The 20,618-nt window shown below is 45.4% G+C and overlaps 2 protein-coding genes and 1 pseudogene across 3 annotated transcripts; 2 read left to right on the top strand and 1 right to left on the bottom strand.

The window, feature by feature from the left end:
- Positions 1–690: 690 nt before the first annotated feature.
- On the top strand, positions 691–12,748 carry LOC136193317 (E3 ubiquitin-protein ligase RNF213-like). The gene is made up of 30 exons (XM_065982187.1): positions 691–3,197; positions 3,329–3,590; positions 3,640–6,629; positions 6,724–6,893; positions 6,942–7,172; positions 7,225–7,412; positions 7,459–7,570; positions 7,627–7,730; positions 7,788–7,973; positions 8,024–8,284; positions 8,337–8,484; positions 8,539–8,910; positions 8,968–9,075; positions 9,130–9,246; positions 9,310–9,576; positions 9,626–9,710; positions 9,781–9,815; positions 9,872–9,966; positions 10,021–10,174; positions 10,242–10,434; positions 10,495–10,589; positions 10,640–10,697; positions 10,745–10,929; positions 10,979–11,120; positions 11,176–11,443; positions 11,495–11,702; positions 11,765–11,839; positions 11,896–12,183; positions 12,242–12,417; positions 12,471–12,748. Exons 1-30 carry the CDS (start codon positions 833–835, stop codon positions 12,598–12,600), a joined length of 10,068 nt encoding a protein of 3,355 aa, XP_065838259.1. The 5' UTR covers positions 691–832; the 3' UTR covers positions 12,601–12,748.
- An 82-nt stretch (positions 12,749–12,830) lies between these two features.
- On the top strand, positions 12,831–16,571 carry LOC136193318 (uncharacterized). Of its 2 annotated transcripts, XM_065982190.1 has the most exons (9): positions 12,831–12,942; positions 12,988–13,156; positions 13,213–13,282; positions 13,344–13,568; positions 13,623–14,708; positions 14,759–14,834; positions 14,896–15,170; positions 15,290–15,387; positions 15,445–16,571. In XM_065982190.1, exons 5-8 carry the CDS (start codon positions 13,692–13,694, stop codon positions 15,302–15,304), a joined length of 1,383 nt encoding a protein of 460 aa, XP_065838262.1. In that variant the 5' UTR covers positions 12,831–12,942; positions 12,988–13,156; positions 13,213–13,282; positions 13,344–13,568; positions 13,623–13,691; the 3' UTR covers positions 15,305–15,387; positions 15,445–16,571. The 2 variants fall into 2 exon arrangements, with proteins under 2 accessions (XP_065838262.1, XP_065838261.1); XM_065982189.1 differs by having other exon boundaries at positions 14,896–15,387.
- LOC136193062 (quinone oxidoreductase PIG3-like) lies at positions 16,539–19,709 on the bottom strand (annotated as a pseudogene).
- Positions 19,710–20,618: the final 909 nt, after the last annotated feature.

Consider the following 20,618-nt stretch of genomic DNA (forward strand, 5'->3'; position numbering starts at 1 on the left):
CGGAACTAATCGCTTCTATTCTACGCTTTTACATGTCTGCCGCTGATTCTGAAATGCCTTTGCCTTCAGCCGAGGAAGTCCTTTTATGTTCCTCAACGACGACCGTCGAGGACGTGTGTCTTTTTTGGAGACGAGCCATCAAAGATCCCAGCCAAAGACGTCTCTTCTGCCTCGCTGGTGCTGATCAGCTGAGCTACGAGGTGAGTCGAGAAGCGGTTGATGAACTGAATCGCCTCAGCCAAGGACTCGCCGAAGAAGACGGCGATCATTACCGTCTAGTCATCATTTGCTCAGCGGAAAACGAGGACAAGTCGTACATGGTGTCCGCGCTAGATCAGCACCGCAGGCACTCGTTTTCTCCACCCACGGTCACAGAAATGCAACAGTATCTGAAGAAACAGTTTCAAAGGGGTCCTGCTCAGCTTCAAACCACGGTCAACGCAACTTGGACTCCAGCAGCGCAGATGCTGGACCCGGACCGATCTTGCGTGCGAGTTGTTTATTCTACTCGCGCTGGAGAGGGAAAGTCTCTTTATATTGACCGCATGGCGGAGAAGCTCGCTGGCATACCGAATAACAAGAACGGCGAACAGTTGAGGATAACTCTTCCTCTTCACGAAATATCAGTAAACATGGACGTCGTTTTGGAGTCGTTGAAGCCGTCGGAGCCATCTTCCCAGCAGAACCTTTCTAGATTGATTCATCTGGATATATCGCCGACTGTGAAATTTGGTCTGGATCATTTTCTGTTTAATTTGCTGGTGTTAGGACAGGTCACCGATTCAATTGGTCATGTTTGGCGCAGGCGATTCACAGACATGTACGTCTTGGAATGCACGTAGACTCCGAATCGTCGTCTGAAAACGAAAGATCGAAGGAGTTTAAACAACTTTTACCCGGCGTCTCTCTAAAGTCTCCCGAAGAGACTATCACCGAGCTGGCCGATGGCCGAAGATCGGGTCAGGAAGTGGAGTTCAGCCAATTGGAATCGGAGCATTTCCAAAGAGCATTTGAGTATCTTTCTCGCCTTAAGGCAGGGAAAGACCTTACCTTGTTTACATTCTCTTCCAAAGATTTCAGTCATGTGAGAAAGAGAGAGATTGAAACGAAATTGCGAACTATCCTAGATGACTGCGGCGTTCGAAATCCTTCCTGGGCTGTAGTTCGCCACTTCGTCACTTTTCTCGGCAGTCAAATGCAAGACGCCGAATGTAACGTTTTCTGCAATCCAAACGTCTGCGGCCAAGATCTTCCAGGCTTCAAAAATTTTGTTCTTAAGCTCCTAATCGAAATGTCTCGTGACTTTTCGACGCCGTCACTGAATGTTGATCTCAGCAAAGTCGAAGATTCAGGAAATCTTGCGCAGTACAACATTCGTCGAAGCTGGGAGCGCACTCCGCATCCTTACCTGTTTTTCAACGAAGATCGTCAGTCAATAACCTTCGTTGGATTAAAAATTACTCGCGACGGTCACCTGGTCGACTCTAGAAAGGGACGCGTTCTTCGAAGTCGCGTCATGAGTCGCGATCTGAGCACCGCTTTGTATACCCAAGGCTTCCGGCTTCAAGAAAACTACGAAATGTGGACTAAGGAACGAAAAATCTCATCTCTGTGCAATGTAATGGGACTAAAGAAGATCTTCGATCCGGATTCGACTTACGAACTCACTGTGGACAACTTGATTAAAATTTTGGCTATTCACATGCGGTTTCGATGCGGAATCCCCGTCGTCGTCATGGGCGAAACGGGTTGCGGAAAGACGCGTCTCATACGCTACATGTGCGCTCTTCAGGCGCAGAAAAGAGGTCGCAAGAACATGCTACTGATGAAAGTTCACGGCGGCGTGACGAGAAAAGACGTTATTGACAAAGTTAAAGCGGCGGAGAAACTGGCGCGGAAGAACAGTCGAAAAAACGTGAAAACGGTTCTGTTTTTTGACGAGGCGAACACGACAGACGCTGTCGGTCTAATCAAGGAAATCATGTGCGATGGGAGAGTAAACGGTCGTCCAATAGTCGGCCTCGGAACGGATCTTCACGTTATAGCGGCCTGTAATCCTTACCGAAAACACACTGACGTCATGATAGAGAAACTGGAGTCAGCGGGACTGGGTTACCATGTTCGAACCGGTGACACCGAAGATCGCTTGGGAGATATTCCCCTGAGGCAACTAGTCTATAGAGTGCATCCTTTGCCAGACAGCATGAAAGCTCTCGTGTGGGATTTTGGTCAGTTGGACGCGCGAGGGGAAAGGCTGTATATCCGACAGATCGTCTCGCGACACGTCTTTAGAGATAAATCCCTTCCCAATGTGCCAGGATTAGTTGACGTGGTCACGGACATTCTCGCCGCGTGCCAAACGTTTATGCGACGGCGAAACGATGAGTGCAGTTTTGTGAGTTTGCGAGACGTCGAGCGGGCGATGCGAATAATGGTCTGGTTTTACGAACTGCGCGACGTACTCGACAAGTGCGTCGAAGAGCAATACAGAAAACGACTCGCGAACCCGGACAGCAGCAAGCCTCTCGACTCACTGACTCGTTCCTTGGTCTTGTCTCTCGGTGTTAGCTACTACGCTCGGCTCAAGAAACGTCACGATTTTCTCGGCGTCATCAGTCGCTATTTTCGATCTCCCTGTCGTCTACTCGAAGGTCAGAACCAGATAAGTGAGGAGATCGAGTACTGTCAAACTGCTTTTCTCGACGAGCTTGATCTCCCGCCAAAAATCGGCAAAAATCACGCTCTCAAAGAAAACGTTTTTATGATGGTCGTGTGCATCGACTTGCGCATCCCTCTGTTTCTCGTCGGCAAACCGGGAAGTTCCAAGTCGCTTGCTAAAGACGTCGTCAAGAACGCGATGCGCGGTGACCTTTCAGATAGGAAGTTGTTCAAACGGCTGAAACAGGTGCACATGGTGTCTTACCAGTGTAGTCCTCTTTCGACAGCCGAAGGAATTATCAGTACGTTTAATCAGTGTCAGAAGATGCAGCAGGAGAACGATCTGGAGAAATTTGTTTCTTGCGTCGTGCTGGACGAAGTTGGCCTTGCGGAAGATTCGCCTCGACTTCCCTTGAAAGCTTTACATCCATTATTGGACGATGGGACGGCTGGCGCGGATGATGACGTTAAGAAAGATGACGTTAAGAAAGATGCTGTTAAGAAAGGCGACATTAAGAAAGATGACGTTAGGAAAGACGGTAAGCGCAATATCATTTCCTATCAAGAGGAGACTGTGTCGTGCAGTGTCTTCCTATTGTATTATAGTTTTAGACGTCTGGGAACGTAGTGTGAACGAACTTAGAAACATATTCATTGCGTTTTCTCTTAGACGGTTTTAACAGGGTTGCTTTTGTTGGCATCTCCAATTGGGCACTTGATCCCGCCAAGATGAATCGCGGCATCTTGGTGCAGAGAGAAGTGCCAAGTGACGATGAGCTCGTTCTGACTGCCAAAGGGATATGTAGCACCGACGCACGAGCACAAGCTCATCTGGAGCCGTACGTGTTTGGTATGGCTAAAGCTTATTTGGAGATCTATAAAAATTCAAAGAAAGATGAAAAAGAATTCTTTGGATTGAGAGATTTCTATAGGCAAGTGATTTATTTAGTGAGTGCAGCTTGTTTTAGTATCTGTTCTTAGCTTGGTCAAGATGGTTTTTTCTTTTTGCAAAAAGACTGGCGAGCCTCCTACCTGGAACCAGTTTGAACATGCGATTAGACGAAATTTTGGAGGCTTGGAAACTGTCGATTGCGTACAAATTTTCAAGCGTTTTATCAGTCTTCCAGTCTCTCGTTCTGGCAGCGGCGACGATGACGTCGACGACGACGACGACGACGACGACGTCATTAGTCTTCCCGGATCTCGTGACAATAGTCTTCCCGCCTCTCGTTCTGACGACGGCGACGACGACGACGACGACGACCATTTGTACGTTGACGACCTTAACTCTTACGCCGATAACGAGGGCGGCACGGACGAGGATGAAGATGAAGACGCCAACGACGTTGCTGTCGTCGATCGTGTTCTTGTAGTTGACTACAGCAACAGCTGCGACGAGGAAGCTGACGAAGAGGGCGAGAGCAAGGACGAAGATGTCACATGCGTCGTTGTCAATGATTACGACGGAAAAGATTTGTCGTTTTCTTCGTCTTTTGTTTTAGATTGTAGTCCTGCTGGATTGATTCGTGCCAACTTGGGTACGGCAGAGCATTCCGACGGAGACGAGGAATGTCGATACCTTTTATTGCTGACTGAAAACTACGCCGCTCTTAACATCGTTCGACAGCAGTTTCTAGTCAATGAACAGCCCGTCATTATCTTTGGAAGCAGCTTTTCAAAAGATCAGGAATATACCCAAATCTGCCGAAATATCAATCGCATAAAAGTCTGCATGGCAACAGGACGCACCGTCGTTCTTCTGAATCTCGAGAAACTGTACGAAAGCCTGTACGACGCTTTGAATCAGTACTACGTGCGTCACGGTGGACAAAAGTTCGTCGATCTCGGCCTGGGCAGTCATCGCGTCAAATGCCAAGTCCACGACAAATTTCGTCTAATCTTGATAGCGGATCGCGAGGTCGTCTACAAAGATTATCCTATTCCGCTTATCAATCGCATGGAAAAACATTTTCTCGCCATGTCGTCGATCCTTTCGCGTCGACAAGAGAGACTCGTGGAAATGATTTCCAAGTGGGTTCAACAGTTCGCTGACGTCAAGTCAGCATCGCAAGACAGCCGAAAGCGAATCCCATTCCGAGTCGAAGACGCTTTTATTGGCTATCATTCCGACGCTGTTGCGACAGTCGTTCTTCAGCTCTGCAGTCGACTATTATTGCATGGAACCGATCCAGACGATATCGACGAGAGTCAAATGCTGAACGCCGTCTATGAGGCACTGCTCCAGTGCGCAACTCCCGACGCCGTCGCTCGCTTGTCGACCTCGGCAATTTTCGAACAGGCGTCTAATTTGTGGGACGTCTATTTTTCGCGTCAGAATCACTCTAGTCTGGCTGACTTTTTGGAGAACGCTCTTATGGAAGAGCGTCATACGGAGAGCAGTCTTCTCATTCAAGTCACGACTCATTCGCGACTTCTCTCGAGTGACGATGTGTCTGAGGTTGAGAGAAGAATCGGCTTAACGGCTGAGTGCGTTTCGTTGCAGCAGTTTGATACGGAGCATCAGTTCGCCACGCGAATTCGTGACTTTTACGCGCATACCAAGAGAAGTGCCCTTCTGATTATTCTTTGCGAATCTGCCGACGTGAATGGTGATCTTGTGGCGTGCGCTCGCTACGTCGTTCAGGAGAAGCGACAGGATGCTGAAATTCACGGGCTTCGACTTGAAGTAAAGTGTCCTCCTGTGAAAAAACACGTTGTCTTTGTTATTCACTTGCCTCGCATTGCTGGCGGATCTTTTGTAGGCTTTCAAGGAGGCACTTGGACTGAGGCTCACATTGACGATCTGAGACCGGCAAATCAGGCTAAAGAGCCTTCTATAACGTCTCTGGTAGGCCGAAAGATAAGCGAGTTGCTGGAAGAGGGAGAAGAAACGATAGGCGTCAAAAAGGACCGAAATGGCAGCTACGAAAAAGAAAGCCGTTTTTCGGGCGATGATTATTGCGCAGAATCGGGGAAAGCTTTGAAAGAATCAGACGCAAAAGAAACAGATTGGCAGACAATGCAAGCTTCAGCTGATACTGAAGAACTGGTCGCAAATGAGAATGAAACGGAGACTAAAGAAGAGAAGAGAAGCGGCGAAGACGAGAAAAGCGGAGATGAAGGGCGATCAGAAGCTGAAGGAGAAGATGAAAGTGATAGTGATAATGAACACGCGAGAACGCAAATAGCAGAAAAGGAGGAGGAGGAGGAGAAGGAAGTAGATGAAGATAACGAATGCACAAGAAAGCAAATAGTAGGAGAGGAAGAAGAAGGCAAAGAAGACGAAGAAGGTGAAATGGACATCAAAGAGCTACACTCTTTTGAGCGCCGTGGTGATGCCGTTCTCAGTGGGGCAACCCTCCTCCGATCTTGCGTGCACGGTGCGACGAGTCGTTTAGACAACCACGACGAAGCTTTCGCGTCCTTCAAATTTGCAAATCGACGGCTGAATTCGCTCTTAGTTCTCATTCCGGAAAACGAGACGTCTGTCACTGGTCATCGTCCTTTTTACCACGAAGTTCGACGTCGATGCGTTCAGCTTCTGCAAGAAAGAGAAGAACGCATGGGAGATGAAAACGCGACAGACTGGGTAAAGAAAGAAGCTTTCAATCCCAACGGCATACAAGCTGGCGGCACGTTTCGTCACTCGCTTTGGCTTAAGATAGTCAATATTGTCACGCCAATCTTTTCAGAAATAATAGCCTCGATTGACGTGGACGCTAACTTAAATTTGCTGACGGACAGCACAGAAACGTGGATAGCAGAGTTATGGATGAAAATTTTCTCCAGCAGTCAGCTGCTTCACCTTTGCTATCAAGACTTCATCTCTCCTAACGGACAGCAACTCCGACAGCGAGTTCGGGTTCACGGATCAGGACACCAGGGCCACTTCTTTCAAGCCAAGTTTCCATTCTCGAAGCTGATCAAAGATGCCGTTGATGTCATGATGGAGGAAGCAAAACACTTGGCAGGTATACACCGGTTTGTGTATATGACTATTTGTATGCCAGAAACTGTGAAGTCTTTATTTGCTACTATTTTCAATAAGAGGTTTTTCTTGTTTAGGCGGAGATCGGTTGGATAGGACCCTGCAGCGTCTGTTTGATCGTTCGGTTTTGGGGCTTCTAATCAAAGCGACGGTTTCAAGTTCACTAGATCGACGACAGCTGGTCGAAAGATATGTGTCTGATTTTATTCATATGGTTTACAATCCGATCAACGGCGACGATTTTCAGGTTTTCGCAGGCAAATGTCCTTTTTTTTCTTTCTGACGTTTATTGCAGATGGTAAGAGAAGCTGTTGTTGGTTCGTTTGTTGAATTGACTTCGGAACATGTTGCCGATCCTTTGACGTTTGAGCGTGATTCGTTTGCAGAGTTAACAATTCCGGCTGTTCACGTGGCTTACGACCACATTCAGAGTCGCTTGAATTGTTTTGCTGAATTAATTCGACTTGACCCTCACGTAGTCAGACTGGTCTGCCATAGAAAAAGTGTCGAAATCAGCCGGGAAATGGTAAGGTAGAGCATGCGTCTGTGCGTCCGCTAACGCGTTCGCTGTTAAACAGAACTTGGATGCATTTGCCTTTCACGAACTTTTGTGTCGAGTTTTTCCTAAAGACGGTGATCTTGGTAATTTCACCGCAAGGCAGGAGTGGTTGGAAAAAGTTCAAGAGGCGAGGCCGTGCATAGAAACGTGGTTAGCGTTGTCTTTTGACCCGAGCTCACATCGAGCGGAATTGCACTCCAAGATAAGGTCAGTGGTAGAACTTTTTTTGTTCCGACCAATTTTTTATTCATAGAAATATGTGGATCAAAGTGTCCGTTATTCGCCTTTTCTTTCATCACACAAGTGCTGCAGACGAGAAAGGCTTGCATTCCTTTGTGGAGAAAGCCGGGCAGAATTTATGGGCAGTAAGCTTTTTAAAGATTGCTTAATCTTCATTGGTTTATATGTTGGGTTTACAAAGGCGTTTATCGATAAAGATCTCGACTTTACTTCTGAATCTACTATTAAAGTCATACTGGAGATTTTGAACGAAACAAGCGAACAATGTTCAAAGGAATTATTTCGGTCTGCTATTTTCTATAACAATTGTGTCTTAATTAAGACTTCTTTTTTTCTGTGCAGGTCTGGCGGAGCAATCTGTTCGCTGTGCAATTGCGACTGGACAGAACCTATTCAGTTGCCTTGCCTCCACATATTTTGCAGCAGCTGCATCAAACATCGATCGAAAAGCGAAACTCTACTGTCGTGCCCCATCTGCAGCGAAAAAGTTTCTAGAAGCTTCGATCTTGAAAAGACGTCTCACCAGCTGTGAGTTCTGCAGCGCGACTGCCATTTTAGATAATCACGTCTCTTTGTAGTCTTCAACGAATTTCCAGCTTTGCATTGTTACGTGCTTGTTGCACGTCTTTCTTCATGGATTTAGTTTCCTCGTACAGTTTTAACGAGAATGCAGACAGTCCTCCTCAATCGGATCTTATCAGTCTTCTCATGAGCCTTGTGACTCTTTGTGATACTGACAAAAGAGCTATTACTAGAGCTTTTTCACCTTTTCACGTTGATGTAGTCGATAAGTCTCCGGTCGTACGCTCTTTCATTCTGCAGCTATTGCTCCGATACAGGTAATCGTCTGCTTTTTTCTGTGGACTAGAACTTACTTATCGTTTTTTGCAGTACTAAAGAGTCGTTGAACTACATTCAAGAGTATTTTCTGAATGCAGAGCGAGCCATTCAGACATACGAACCCGTCGTGGAAGAAGGTAGCGACGTTTTGCGACGACGAAACGACGATTTGGATGCAATAGTTGTTCAATGCATCGAAGTATATATATACATCTTTTCCGATTTCTCATGTAATTTTTTACACTGTTCACAGGATTCAATTGCTCGATCACCGAATCGCGACAAAGACAGAGGGGTAGCCAGGCAAATACGGTTCTGCTTACAACATTATCGCAGCGAAAATCGTCTGTACGCTCTGCAAGCAGTAGCGGCTGCGCGTTTTGTTCTTTCTGTCGTGGCCGACTGCATCGTTCGTCTGCTGGACGAGACGACCCGATCTCTCACCCCGCAAATTGAAAACTTGCTCGCACAAGCGAAGACGTTGTGCGTGACTTGGAACGATTCTCAACTTCATTTTTTTCTGCTGAAGCAACTGGTCAGGAGAAAGGGTCTAGAAGTACTTGCTTTGACTCGTCGAGTCTACGTTTTGCAATGGTTGGATCACATCATACCTTCTGATGTAGAGGTGAGTGTCAGGAAAATGATCACTGATGTAGTTTCTCTTTATTTTTTCTCGCTACAGCACGGAGACGTAATTCCGGACTATTGCATTGCCATTGGGCCATCGTATCAGGCTGTGCGTGAAGCGGCTGCTCAAGCTGCGTTGACTGGCACTACAGGCTCTATTCAGGTTCTAGTCGTTCGCGGAGTAATTTTCCAAAAGGAAGAGCCTTGCTCTCTTTAGGCACTCTCTCGCGACCCTAAGGTTACTAACAGAACGACTCTTCTTTTACTAGCCGTGTATCGTGAAGTGACGATGAGGCGAGCATCGATGGATTGGGACTCTTCTTTCCTTGAAAGGGTAAGTTTCTCCATCAAGCATCTGTCTTCTTGACGTCCTCTGCATTTGCATTCTACTCTACAGATTCAATCTTCTCTCAAAGAGCACTTTCGCGTCTCTAGGACACTTCCTGATTGGGCTCAGCCAATTGCCACTGGACTGATTGAAAACACGTTAGGCGGAGATCAGGGACCAGCTGCTGTTGTCGTCAAACCTGGCCAATCTCTCCAAACGAGAGCAATGGCCGCGGTAGCAGTCCATGCAAGAATTGCTCTTGAGTCTTCTGTTGATAATGGCAACGCGCTAATGACTCCTCTTCGTCGTCTTCTCAGAGATCCTAGCCGATTTGTTGTAAGATTATGGGGAAACTTAACTTTTATCTTAAGTAACGTTTCTATAGGACTCTTACCTGCCCACTATGCCTAATGACAACTTTTTGGCTGTTAAAGGTGTTGCAAAGGAAGGCGAAGGAACTAAATGGCACGGTACGTATCCAGTATTGTTTTTTTGCAAGAGCGGTGCAGTTTATCTTACGTATCTTCTTATGTTCATCAGCGTGTCCGAATGGGCATCCTTACTTTATTGACAACGTAGGAATGTTGAATATAACGTTTGGGCTTCTACTAAGGAAATTTGTGTTACATAGTGCGGTCGTCCGATGGAGCCTGAGAAAAGCAAGTGTTTTGAGTGTGGAGCTCCAATTGGAGGTGACCAACCAAAGGGCATTGTTGGAGCCAGGAGGTGAGATGTTATCAATTAGGATGTGGTCGGGCAGTAATCATGTTAATTGCACAGTCACGGTATCACAGAAAAGGGCTACCTTCTTGAATCATCCTCTGCCCGCCCAGAGTACTCTTTGCCTGAACGAGAACTGTCTTCCGCTTGCTGTGCACTGGTTCGAATGCTGGTGGATGCCGCATTGATGTGGGCTTCGTGCGTTGAGAAGCCGGTATACAAAAAAAGACGCATGAACAATATTGCTCGCTGTCTTCCAGGTACGGTGTTTTATTGTTTAGGAGTCAATTGCAGGAATTAGAAGAATGATCAAATCAACAGTTTCGGCTGATCTTAATCTGCCTTCGTTCTTTTGGGATCATTTCGCAAAAGATGTTGAGAATTTTTCTAGAGCAATCGGTCACACTCCAGATGACGCGTGCACCGTCATTCATCAAATTCTCTGTAATCTTGATAAGCCCCAATCGATCAAAGGTAGAACAGAATCTTAGTTCATGCACTGCAGCTTTGAGGGATTCACTGCATTGCTTATAGACGTTGCACTGGGCAGTGGATTATTTCTAACTCGAAGTGAGCGATCTACTTGGGAAAAGAAATTTAGTCAAGAATGCTTGGACCCGGTGTTGCAAGTGCGTTAAAAAGAAGTTTTTATGAAAGTTTATCCTGTGTGGATTTTTAGACTGTGGATGCCAAAATGGGTCAATGGATGCGTGATGTTGCGGAAGACGAGCGCGTTGGTAAGCTCTGTTTGAATAGTTGTATTTATTGCTTAGCATTATATAAGGTAACAATCCCTTGATGCGTTGTCTGCACGAGCTCGAGTCGCCGCCAGGGGCGCAATCGCCGCCAGCTCTCTGGCGATATCGATTAAAAGTTACTCTTCAGCATTTGTTTCGGTCAATATTGCAACATTTTGTGGGCAAAAAAGCTGATGAACAACCAAGAATTTTGTTGCATTTTCTTAAGGAGGCTAGTACTGGACTACGGTATTAATAACTCTTTTCAAACCGGCCTCTAGGAACGGAGACTGAGAGTTTTGCGCTACTTGCCCGAGGTGCTTCGATTGCAGCGTCTGCTTCGGAATAAGTTTCATCGTCGCTTAGCAATGCACGAAGCGGAAACATTAACAGTTGGGAAATTTCTTCAAACCTTAACCGAAGGTACGTTTATATAAGAGTAACTCGTACTGTCGGTTTTCATCAGCAATTATGTTAGCACGTGAAAGAGAGGACTTCACCGCTCTCATTGGATTGTTCACCCACGTGTGGCGAATTCTCGGGCCAGAGATACTTGGACACGGGCGACTGAAACCTCGACGTCCTGAAGACAAACTTGAGACTGTGACACACGCGACTTTTATCGCATTTCTTCTGCCAACAACTCAAGGGAAAGGCACCTGCGCAATGTCTCTTGTAGACTACCTAATCAACTGTGTCCACAACGAATTTGTTGCAGAGTTCAGGCGTTTGGCTGGCGTGGAAAGGTACGCAAACCGTGTTTCCTTGAGCTTCTTCCATTTGATTTGTTTGAGCAGACCGATAGCCAAGGTTCCCATGGCTGAAGTGACCAGGGCTAACTTAATTTCTTATGACTTCGAGAAAGATTTGCTTCCTCTCGTTCTTGCTCACTGTCATTACTCGCTGGAGGTGGGAAGAGGAACGGACATTACGTACGACTATAAAGCACTCGAACGTCAATTGATTGACCGATTTCTTTTGGGAAAGCCACATATCGTTTTCAAGGTAATCAATACCTTACCTTAACTTTATTTTGGGAAAGAAATTAATGCCTCATCGCTGTATAGGTTCACGAGTTTGCTTTTAGCAAGGATTTCTATAGTACTGCACTTTTTACTCGAATTGAAAGAAACATACCTCAGGTTTGTTTTGTGAGAAATCTTAAAACTTTGTTGAGGTCAAACGTAAAATTTTGTAGGAAGAGCTCGAAAACGTCGTGTCGAGTCAGATATTGGATGAGCTTCACGACTTGACCGACGTATTTAGCGTTCTTTATGTGCTTGACGTTCTCATAGGCTTTGCCGTATCAATCGGCGGAGAACGCGACACCATGATGCACGAGTACTTGCATGACTCTTTGAAGATGCCGAAAGATCGAGGACTTGTGAGTCCCAAAGCGCAGCAGTCTTGTCGTTTGAAGCACATCTTGTCACTGTGGCGGCTTTTGACTGTGGAAAAGGGACGAAGACTTGTCAAACGACGTCAGGTTTGTGTGCAAATTTATTCGCCTTGCTGCTATTTTATTCCATTATTATGCGATTTAGGACCCTTTTGAGGATTTTCCGCAGAGATTCAAGGAGGAAATGAGTGATGCTTTGAAATCCGAAGTCAAGGTCTTTCTCAAGAAGGTGAAAATCAACCGTTTCTTAGAAGAGTTGATGACGTTGGCGTTGCTCGAGTTGAAGCACAGGGACGACGTCAGAGGGTTGGAAGACTATACGTAAGAGCTATCGTCGTTTTTTGTCTAAAGACGGACTTTTCTCTGGAATATAGGCTCAAAGATGCACTGGAAGACATGTATCACTCGCAACTTCCTGGCTTGTCAGAACTTCCTGCTGGTGTTCAGTTACGCCATCTGGTGGATTGTTGGTCAACTGGCGTTCTGTGTCAGGATCATCACTGACCGCCGACTTGTTTGTTTATTATGTAGACTTGTCAATTTGTTTCTCTTTTTTTTTCATTTTGCTATTCTAGGTTGCGCGTGTGTTTCTTCTGATTTGTGTGCTGACGTTTTTGCTAGCTATGTCAAATTGCTGTTTCTTTACCCTGTGCATCTTTCACATACCACGGTCGTTTTCCCGGATTATCTTCCTTGGTCGGCGAAGGCCAGCAAGCTACCGGTCAGAGAGTAAATCAGCGTTTAAGAAAGCGCCCGAAAAGATCCTCTTCAGAGCAAGATTCCGCTAGACCTCGAAAATCGCGTCTAAATCTGGAAGGGCGCCCTTATATATCCGTCTACAAAAAGGTAGAAAAGCCAACCGACGACAAAAACTATTCGAGATTGCTCTAGAATGAGTCAAGCTGGACGCACCAAGGATTGCGATCGGACTTGAACTGAAATCAAAGGTAGAGACGCTGCTAAAAGAAATCGCAAGATCTTTGCCGCTTTGCCGAAACGCCGTCGAAGAAAGGTGACGCTGGGCTTCGAAGCGAGGAAGACTACACTACTGTATATGCAGGTAAGAACTGCCCTAGCTCCCAGCCGACTCTTTGCCGGAACGAAGCCTGTCTTCAGCTTGCTGCGCACTTGTTCGAATGCTGGTAGATATGCTGCTTTGATGTGGGCGTCGTGTGTCGAGAAACCGGTATACACTACAGACTGGCTGTATATTCTGCCTTACTGTGATGCTCTCTTTGCATATATAGGAGTTATTAGCAGAAATTAAAAGACTTATCAAACCGAATGATTCGGCGGCTGATCTTAGTCTAACTAGCTGAATTCTTTTGGAATCACTTTGAAAAGGACATTCATAATTTTGGTAGAGCGATAGGCGAGACGTCAGATGACGCTTGCGCCGTCAGATTTGTCGTGCATGGTCTCCATAAACCTGTCAAAGGTAATGCAACAAGTTTCTTCATGGAATTGGAGAGGTATTGTGCTAAGAATGCATTCAGCTGAATGTACGTGTCAGTTTAAATTTTTAGATTATTGAATTTGGTGAAAACGTCATATTGGATCCCTCGTGGCTCTGTCACAACGTAATCGGTCCGATCATGTCACCAAATACTTTTCCTGTTCGTCTGGAAGGAGTCGATGACGGAGCAGTGAGTTCTGAGAGAGTTGAGCATGCTATTCGGCTGTTCAATAAGGATCAAAGCATTTTCTCAATTAAAGAGCTCATGGAATTGCTTTGCAGTTTGGAAATTTGCTATCCAGTTCCGAACCAAGATAACGTTTATCGATTTCCCGCTCTCATGACAGACCGACGTCGAGACGAGTTCTGGAAGGCAGACAAAAAGATGATCATATACGTAGGCCGTCGTCTCGAGTGCCAAGATGAAACCGATATCATTGTTCCTGGAACCGTTCCATTTTTGCAGACACGATCGGTCGTTCGTCTCGATCCTTCTCCGCTTATCTGGAAAGACGGCATGGTATTAGAGAAGCGAATAGACGATGTCACAATTGAAGGACTTGTTGAACTAGACGTCGAGAGAGCAAAGTCAATCGACGTTGTCGCTCGCGGTCCCGCCGATTCCGAAGCCGAGTGCTTCCACTTCGCCAACGAGATGATGAACATGGTTCGGGAAGTGCTGGACGATAGGAGTCCGGGAACGATCACCGACCACAACTTGTGCTTGAGTACTTCAGCGCTGAAAAAATTGGCGGAGCACCCTCCAACGCACAATCAGTTACAGATTGAAAAGGCAAAATCGAATGACTCGCCAGTTTCTACGATAAAGAAGACGGAGAAATATATTGACACGCTTCGAGAATTGTTGGTAGTGCCAGGTGATCACTACTGCATGCTACCAAGAAAAGTCAAATCCGGCCTCCTGATGACTTTAGATTTAAGTAAGGAAAGCACTCATGTACTCAGCAAAGAATTGGGGCTGAAGACGTCAGATATCATAGCATGTAGAGATTTGTGCAGCGTTCTCCGCTTGTGGAATGAGCGTCGCGGTGCATTGGTTTCAGATCTAGTTTGTTGCTTGCGCAAGTGCGGCTTGCTTGCTGCGTTGCATATTCTGCATTCTGATGCACCTTTCGTTCATCTTTCAGACGATGAGGTCTTAGAATGTATACGATGACGTTTTACTCCGAACAATTTTTATTTTAGGCTCTAGCAGCCGAAAAGGCTTTTATTTCCGGTTGTTCAGAAGGCAAAGATGACGTTGAAGAAGAACACGTATTAGGTATATAGTGCTTAGCTGATACTTCTGCAGGCGACTTAATAATTAATTGTCGTCTGCTCAGCTCTAGATGACCAGGTTGTTGAAGAGCGTCACATTGATTTGCTCAAATATGAAGTCATTGAGAACGTCGATGATTTACATGATTTTGCGAGGCACCTTCTTGGCTGGACTTCCAACAGAGTGAAACAATTTCGGAACGATATGGCTGGGAGAGGTACGCCAGCAAAATTTTTTCACACAGTGAAGAAGTGGATAGACGACAAAGGAATAAATGCATTCGTTTCAGAACTTCTGAAAGCGTTTGAAAAAATTGGCAAGGAAGGAAAAGCTCGGAAGGTGCTATCCCAATGTAAATGCCGTAGAAAGCGGTCCGGCACATGTGGCCGGACCATTTTTCGAAAAAAGAATATTTAGTAATAATACTTCTGGGTTCTATTTTGAGTACTGTTTTGCAGATTCCCGTGTCCTGACTTTGGACCAGAATCAGAGGTACATTTACTGAGTAGAAGACGTCCTAATTAAAATCAGTCTTTTGTGTGGGCGTGGTTCAAAAGTTACGCGAGCGAAAACGTTCACCAGGTCACTCTTAATTCAGTGATTATTTTTCTAGACGTTTCAAAGACGGAGGCAAGTTTGTGCTTTTGCTATAAAGTGCGCTAGCCTCAGTTCCACGACGCCTTCGACGACGAGACGACGAGAAGCGAGTCTTCGATCGATGGAGAGAGAGCCTGTGGATCGTGCCTCATTCTATTTCTGCTACTCAACAATCATTTTTGTTGTATAGAGGAGGAGAACGCGAACAGGAAGGCCGTACAATTATCTCCCGATATCTCATCAACGATCTCAACGACGATCTCATTCACAGCAGTAGAAATATGAGCAACAGGAGAAATTGAACTAGATGCAATTGAAGCCAGCGCGCAATCAGCCAATGTCGTTCATCTATCCTAACTCTAATTGGGGACCCCGCCACACCCCCACCACGCGAGAATCGCAGGAGCCATAGAGAGGATCGTACACATACGCTTTGTTCCTATGACGATAGGTATCATTGAATTTGCTTTCTTGCGTGTTTTCAGGTTAGAATTTTATTAGCCAATTTTGATGGGTAGGCAATTGGAGACGATGTATGATCTATCTCGAAGACCACCGTCCCTGTAGAAGTTTAATTGATTAATTATTCAACGCGAAGAGCCACTTGTTGGTAGGGTGGCGTATTTTTCTTTGTGTAGACTACAGGGATTTCTTTTATCCCAAACAGAAGTGTTCCTACTTACGTCCCAAAAGTCGGAAAGACGCCTGGTGCGTCTGCATGTTGATGTATCGATTTGACTCCGCTTATTTGGAGGCAATGTAAAGTAAGTTTGTCTCTCGATTGAAAAGGAAGCAGCAAGGACAACTGAAGAGAAGACGAAGGAAGGATAGAAGATAGACAGTTTTTATACAGCGCAGTCATGATGCAGATGCAGATGCAGACGCGTGTACAAAGCTTAGAATGCATAGCTGTAGTCTCTGAAGGGGAGAACCCGGCGAGTTAAAGATAAGTAACGCTTTTGTCCTTCATTATAGCACTGACGTCACGAGTTGTCTTTTAGGAATTTGGGGTCCTAGGCACGACCCCGTCGATCAAAAACTGCCTATCCGGGGTCCTGGGCATGACCCCGTTATCAAAAACTGCCCGCAAATGAAACGGTAGAGGCTGTGCAATTTTTATAATTTTATTGAATAAATTTTTCGTCCCTTCCCCGGTTCCTGAGCAGTTTTTGTTAACGGGGTCTTGCTCAGGACCCCGAGGAGCAGTTTTTGTTGACGGGGTCTTGCTCAGGACCCCCGTCTCCTACAACACAAAATCAGCAATACTACGTTTGTTCTCTTGAAATCATACCTGCTCATGCTGTTCGCGACTTATGGGATAAACGATAAACGTGTTTGGACTGAGCACCGTTGGTTCCCACTCTGGTCTTGTAATTGACCTAAAAAATTGATACGCTGTCGTAACTCCCTTTGCATCTTATGCATCCTGAATCCAATGCTCTCTATTAAGTTTAATGCATTGATTTTCACTGATTGAAAATTTTCTTCACGTTTACCTATTTTGATGATGTTCATTGTACTGAACCGCTGCAACGTAACTGTTCGTTTGATTCTATCACTATTGACGCCAAAAATCTGTCGTTTTCATACATAGAACCATCTAGACCATAGAGCCAGAGCCAACCAAAGCAACTGGGACACTCCTACCATTCTTGAGCCATCAACTGTGTCCTTCTCGATAGCATGTCTGTATTGGAGGGCTGTTGAAGTAGAACCGCTTCCCCGCCAAACGTTCTCATTCTTTGGCCAGTAATAGATTCTTCCAGACACCCTGAATGGGCTCTTTCCAGACGGCACGTGACTCAGAACCGTGTACAAGAGTCATTTGAATGACGAATGCAAACTTTCTGGATGCTCGAGCCTAGAGGAGAAAAGTTGCCTTGCATACCGGCGCTGTTTATCAAAGTAAGTCCTATACCCTACTTTTAGTTAAAGTAGAGATGAATTCCAACAGATAGTTCTTCTCTGAACCTTTCCTCCTCTATAAAATGAAAAGAGTTCAGTATGAAGTTATTTCCTTGCTTAGATTATTTGCTTCAGTGTATCACCTTGCGTCGATCCACCGAAAAAAATCTCGTCAGCTAGATTCATCGTTCCTTATCAAGATAGCCCAGGAATAAATTTAATAAGAGAGGAAGAAAAAAAGAAATACCGGTTGAAATTGCTCGTCCAAGGCCTCGCTATCGTCGTCGTCTTCGTCATCATCTTCGCTGATACGAACCCACCTTCGCTTCTGTGCTGTAGCAGTTCTAATTTCCTTAAACTTTAAGAGAGGGGGCCCCTAACTTTGAGAGGAATGCAGCGAATCGTACAGCGCATCGAGTGCGTCTCGCGGAGGACCAGCATCAATGAAAACGTCGTAATATCCACCCCTTGGGCAAATAAAGAAAAAAAAACAGATGGAAAACGGTTCTCCGAGTCGGAATTTGCCCGTGGGGACATCTTACCCGGGCCCGATGACCGCCGCGCAGTCAGGCGACACTTCCTGCTGTAAAAACAACTTTAGCTTCATTGCTAACGGCGCTGATTCCACAGGAAGCCGAAAAGACGACGAACGGAACGGGCAAAAGAACCGGGAACTCGAAACACGTTACACGTGTCGAAGGTAGGCGTGCCTTTGCGCTAAATATTTGCAAAAAAACGACAATTCATCTACACATTCAGAATTTCAGCAAAATCTTTCCTGAATTCAAATTCTTCTGCATTCTATCGTGAGCCGCTTGCACGTCCTCCAACGGATAAACGCTATCGATGACCGGCTCCAGGAGACCCTTCTCAAAGAGCGGATCCGCCTTCGTCACAATCTACAATACAAAGAAAAAGCAATACATATAAAAAACCATGCTACGTCTCCGTCCCATACTTCTTCCGTGAGACGACGCTTGTACTCCAACGACCTCGCTCTCAACGTCGACCCCACGACAGCGACACGCTTTCGAAGGATCATACCCAAATTCAGTCCCGACTCCGTTACACTTCCGCCTAGCTGATGTGTTCGTATCAAGACAAAGAATACGACCAGTTCGCGCTAAAGTTCGCTTACCAAACCCAGTAAAACTATTCGCCCGTCCACTGCTATCGACTTCAGGTTCTTTTCCCAGTACGACGCTCCAACAAAGTCAATAATAACGTTAACGCCTATTCAGAAAAACATTAATAATAAACACGCAATAAAAAAATCCTAAACGTTCCTTTTTCTCCAGTAGCGGACATAATCTCCTCAGCAAAATACTTCTCCTTATAATTGATTCCGTGCAACTCTCCGCCGACTATCTTCGAGAAGAAAGAAACCTTCGCTTCAGAGCTATAGAATGCAAATATTATAAAATAATTATCATCTTCGTGTAGGCGTACTCGATGTATAAAAGTCTTTCCACTGCCGCTTAATTAAGGCTTTCACTAGCTGGGTGGCTGGGAGACCCACACCACTAGCACCCTTAGAGAGAGAAAGCCTCTATAGAATCTATGAGTGGTCGGTCTTTGGCTTCGCTCACAGCGTGAATGAGTATAGATTCGCCTTGACGCAAAGACGAGCTCCAATACAAAGCCGAATAAGCCGTTATGAACACTTCAGCTGCAAGGAAAAGAGAGTCGGCAACACTTGTTTACGTGAGATGGATTTCCATTCTCAATCAATTAATTTAACAACAATCAGTTCGCGGTTTTCTTACGAATGCCAGCTGCATCGACAATGAATGCGCCTTTGGGAACTGGAATCGCTGTCTGTCAAGGTATTGGGAAGTATCCTAAGACACATTCATAAAATCTTCCTAATTAAATATTTAATATATTTATTAACCTGCATAACCTCCGCCACCGACCAGAGCACAAACCGCGTCTCCTTGCATTTCGACTGAGCCTCCTCTCCAAGTTTCTCAACAATTCCTAACACTGGTGAGATACGTAGATAAGTAATTAATTAATCATTTCCACTTCTCTTTTACCTTCAACTCCCAATATGGGACTTTCTCCTGGTGAAGACGGATATCGGCCCGCTTTCTAAAGCAAGTCCAGTCGATTGACGCCGCAAGCGACCGTCTAGAAATGCGCGCGCCTGGTTCTAGCTGTTGGACGTGAACCGAGCGACGCTGTGTCTTAATAAGAACTTCGTTCAACTTAGGGCGCGGTATTTCGGCATTGCGCTGAACGCTGAGGGTGCCGGAATCGTCGTACAGTAGACGATTGGAATCGTCTTCTATGTAAACGTCCCGGATAAGAACGAAACCTTTGCCAGAGCCAAACGAAATAAACTGTACAGGTAGCCTAAATGAAAACTAACATTAAAAATTTTTTTGAAAAATCATATCCTATTTTTTCAAACAGTGCGCTCCCCGCCAGTCAAAAATCAAATACTACAATACCACAATACTTCAATACTTCATAAAAGTTTCCAAGTCCAAGAATCCAGCTTGCCAAAGCGGCCATAACAATAACAAAACAAAAATAATACAATGCAGAGACGCGGAAGGGAATGTACGTTTAACTTTGCGGTACAGGTCACGTCCATAAAGTTCTGACGTGAATAGAATGGGAGCCTATGAGTATTCCAAGACATTGAAACCGTCCCAAGGAGCCTACTTAGAGATCTATCGTAACAAAATAGAGCAGGAAATCGTCGACTTCGACTTCATTGACGTGAGACTTCAAAAAGAGACCAACTTTTAGCGATGACGTGAAATAATGCGCCGATCGACTGACATCAGACTTGATTCAGTGTATCGTTGCTTTATGTTTTTGTTCTTGGTGTTATGTTCTTGGTGTTTTCGTCATCGACTTTGTGTGATTAATTAAATATGATTGATTTTTGAAGCACTTTCGCACTTCTTCGCTTCGAATACGTTGATATGCCCAACTTCCTGCATGGAAACGCCCATTCGAGTTTGCTCTCCTGGAAGAAGATTGCTGTCTTGCTATCATATGGATAATGACTATGGATCGGCATAGAATTGAATTATAGTGGAAGAATCGTGGGCTAGAATAACCACGCAGATATTAATTAACCAACTACATGCCTACAGTACTACCCCTATATTATCTCTGGTACAACGTGAGGGCATATTTAGGCTGAGAGACTCGTGGAAGTGGAACAGAACTTACTAGGTATATATCGCAACTTAGGAAAAGCTGCGCCTATAGCCGGCCGTGGAAGGATCCCGGTCCTCGATCTGATCGCGCGGTTCGAGCAGTGAG

The sequence above is a fragment of the Oscarella lobularis genome, chromosome 11 (genome assembly GCF_947507565.1).
Source record: "Oscarella lobularis chromosome 11, ooOscLobu1.1, whole genome shotgun sequence".
Lineage (NCBI taxonomy): Eukaryota > Metazoa > Porifera > Homoscleromorpha > Homosclerophorida > Oscarellidae > Oscarella > Oscarella lobularis.

Coding starts and splice junctions, on each gene's coding strand:
- LOC136193318 (XM_065982189.1), top strand. CDS start 13,692: ATGTCACCAAATACTTTTCCTGTTCGTCTGGAAGGAGTCGATGACGGA. Junction 14,709..14,758: donor TTCATCTTTCAGACGATGAG/GTCTTAGAATGT, acceptor TTTTTATTTTAG/GCTCTAGCAGCCGAAAAGGC. Junction 14,835..14,895: donor TGAAGAAGAACACGTATTAG/GTATATAGTGCT, acceptor TCGTCTGCTCAG/CTCTAGATGACCAGGTTGTT.
- LOC136193317 (XM_065982187.1), top strand. CDS start 833: ATGCACGTAGACTCCGAATCGTCGTCTGAAAACGAAAGATCGAAGGAG. Junction 3,591..3,639: donor GGATTGAGAGATTTCTATAG/GCAAGTGATTTA, acceptor ATCTGTTCTTAG/CTTGGTCAAGATGGTTTTTT. Junction 9,711..9,780: donor CGAAGGAACTAAATGGCACG/GTACGTATCCAG, acceptor TATGTTCATCAG/CGTGTCCGAATGGGCATCCT.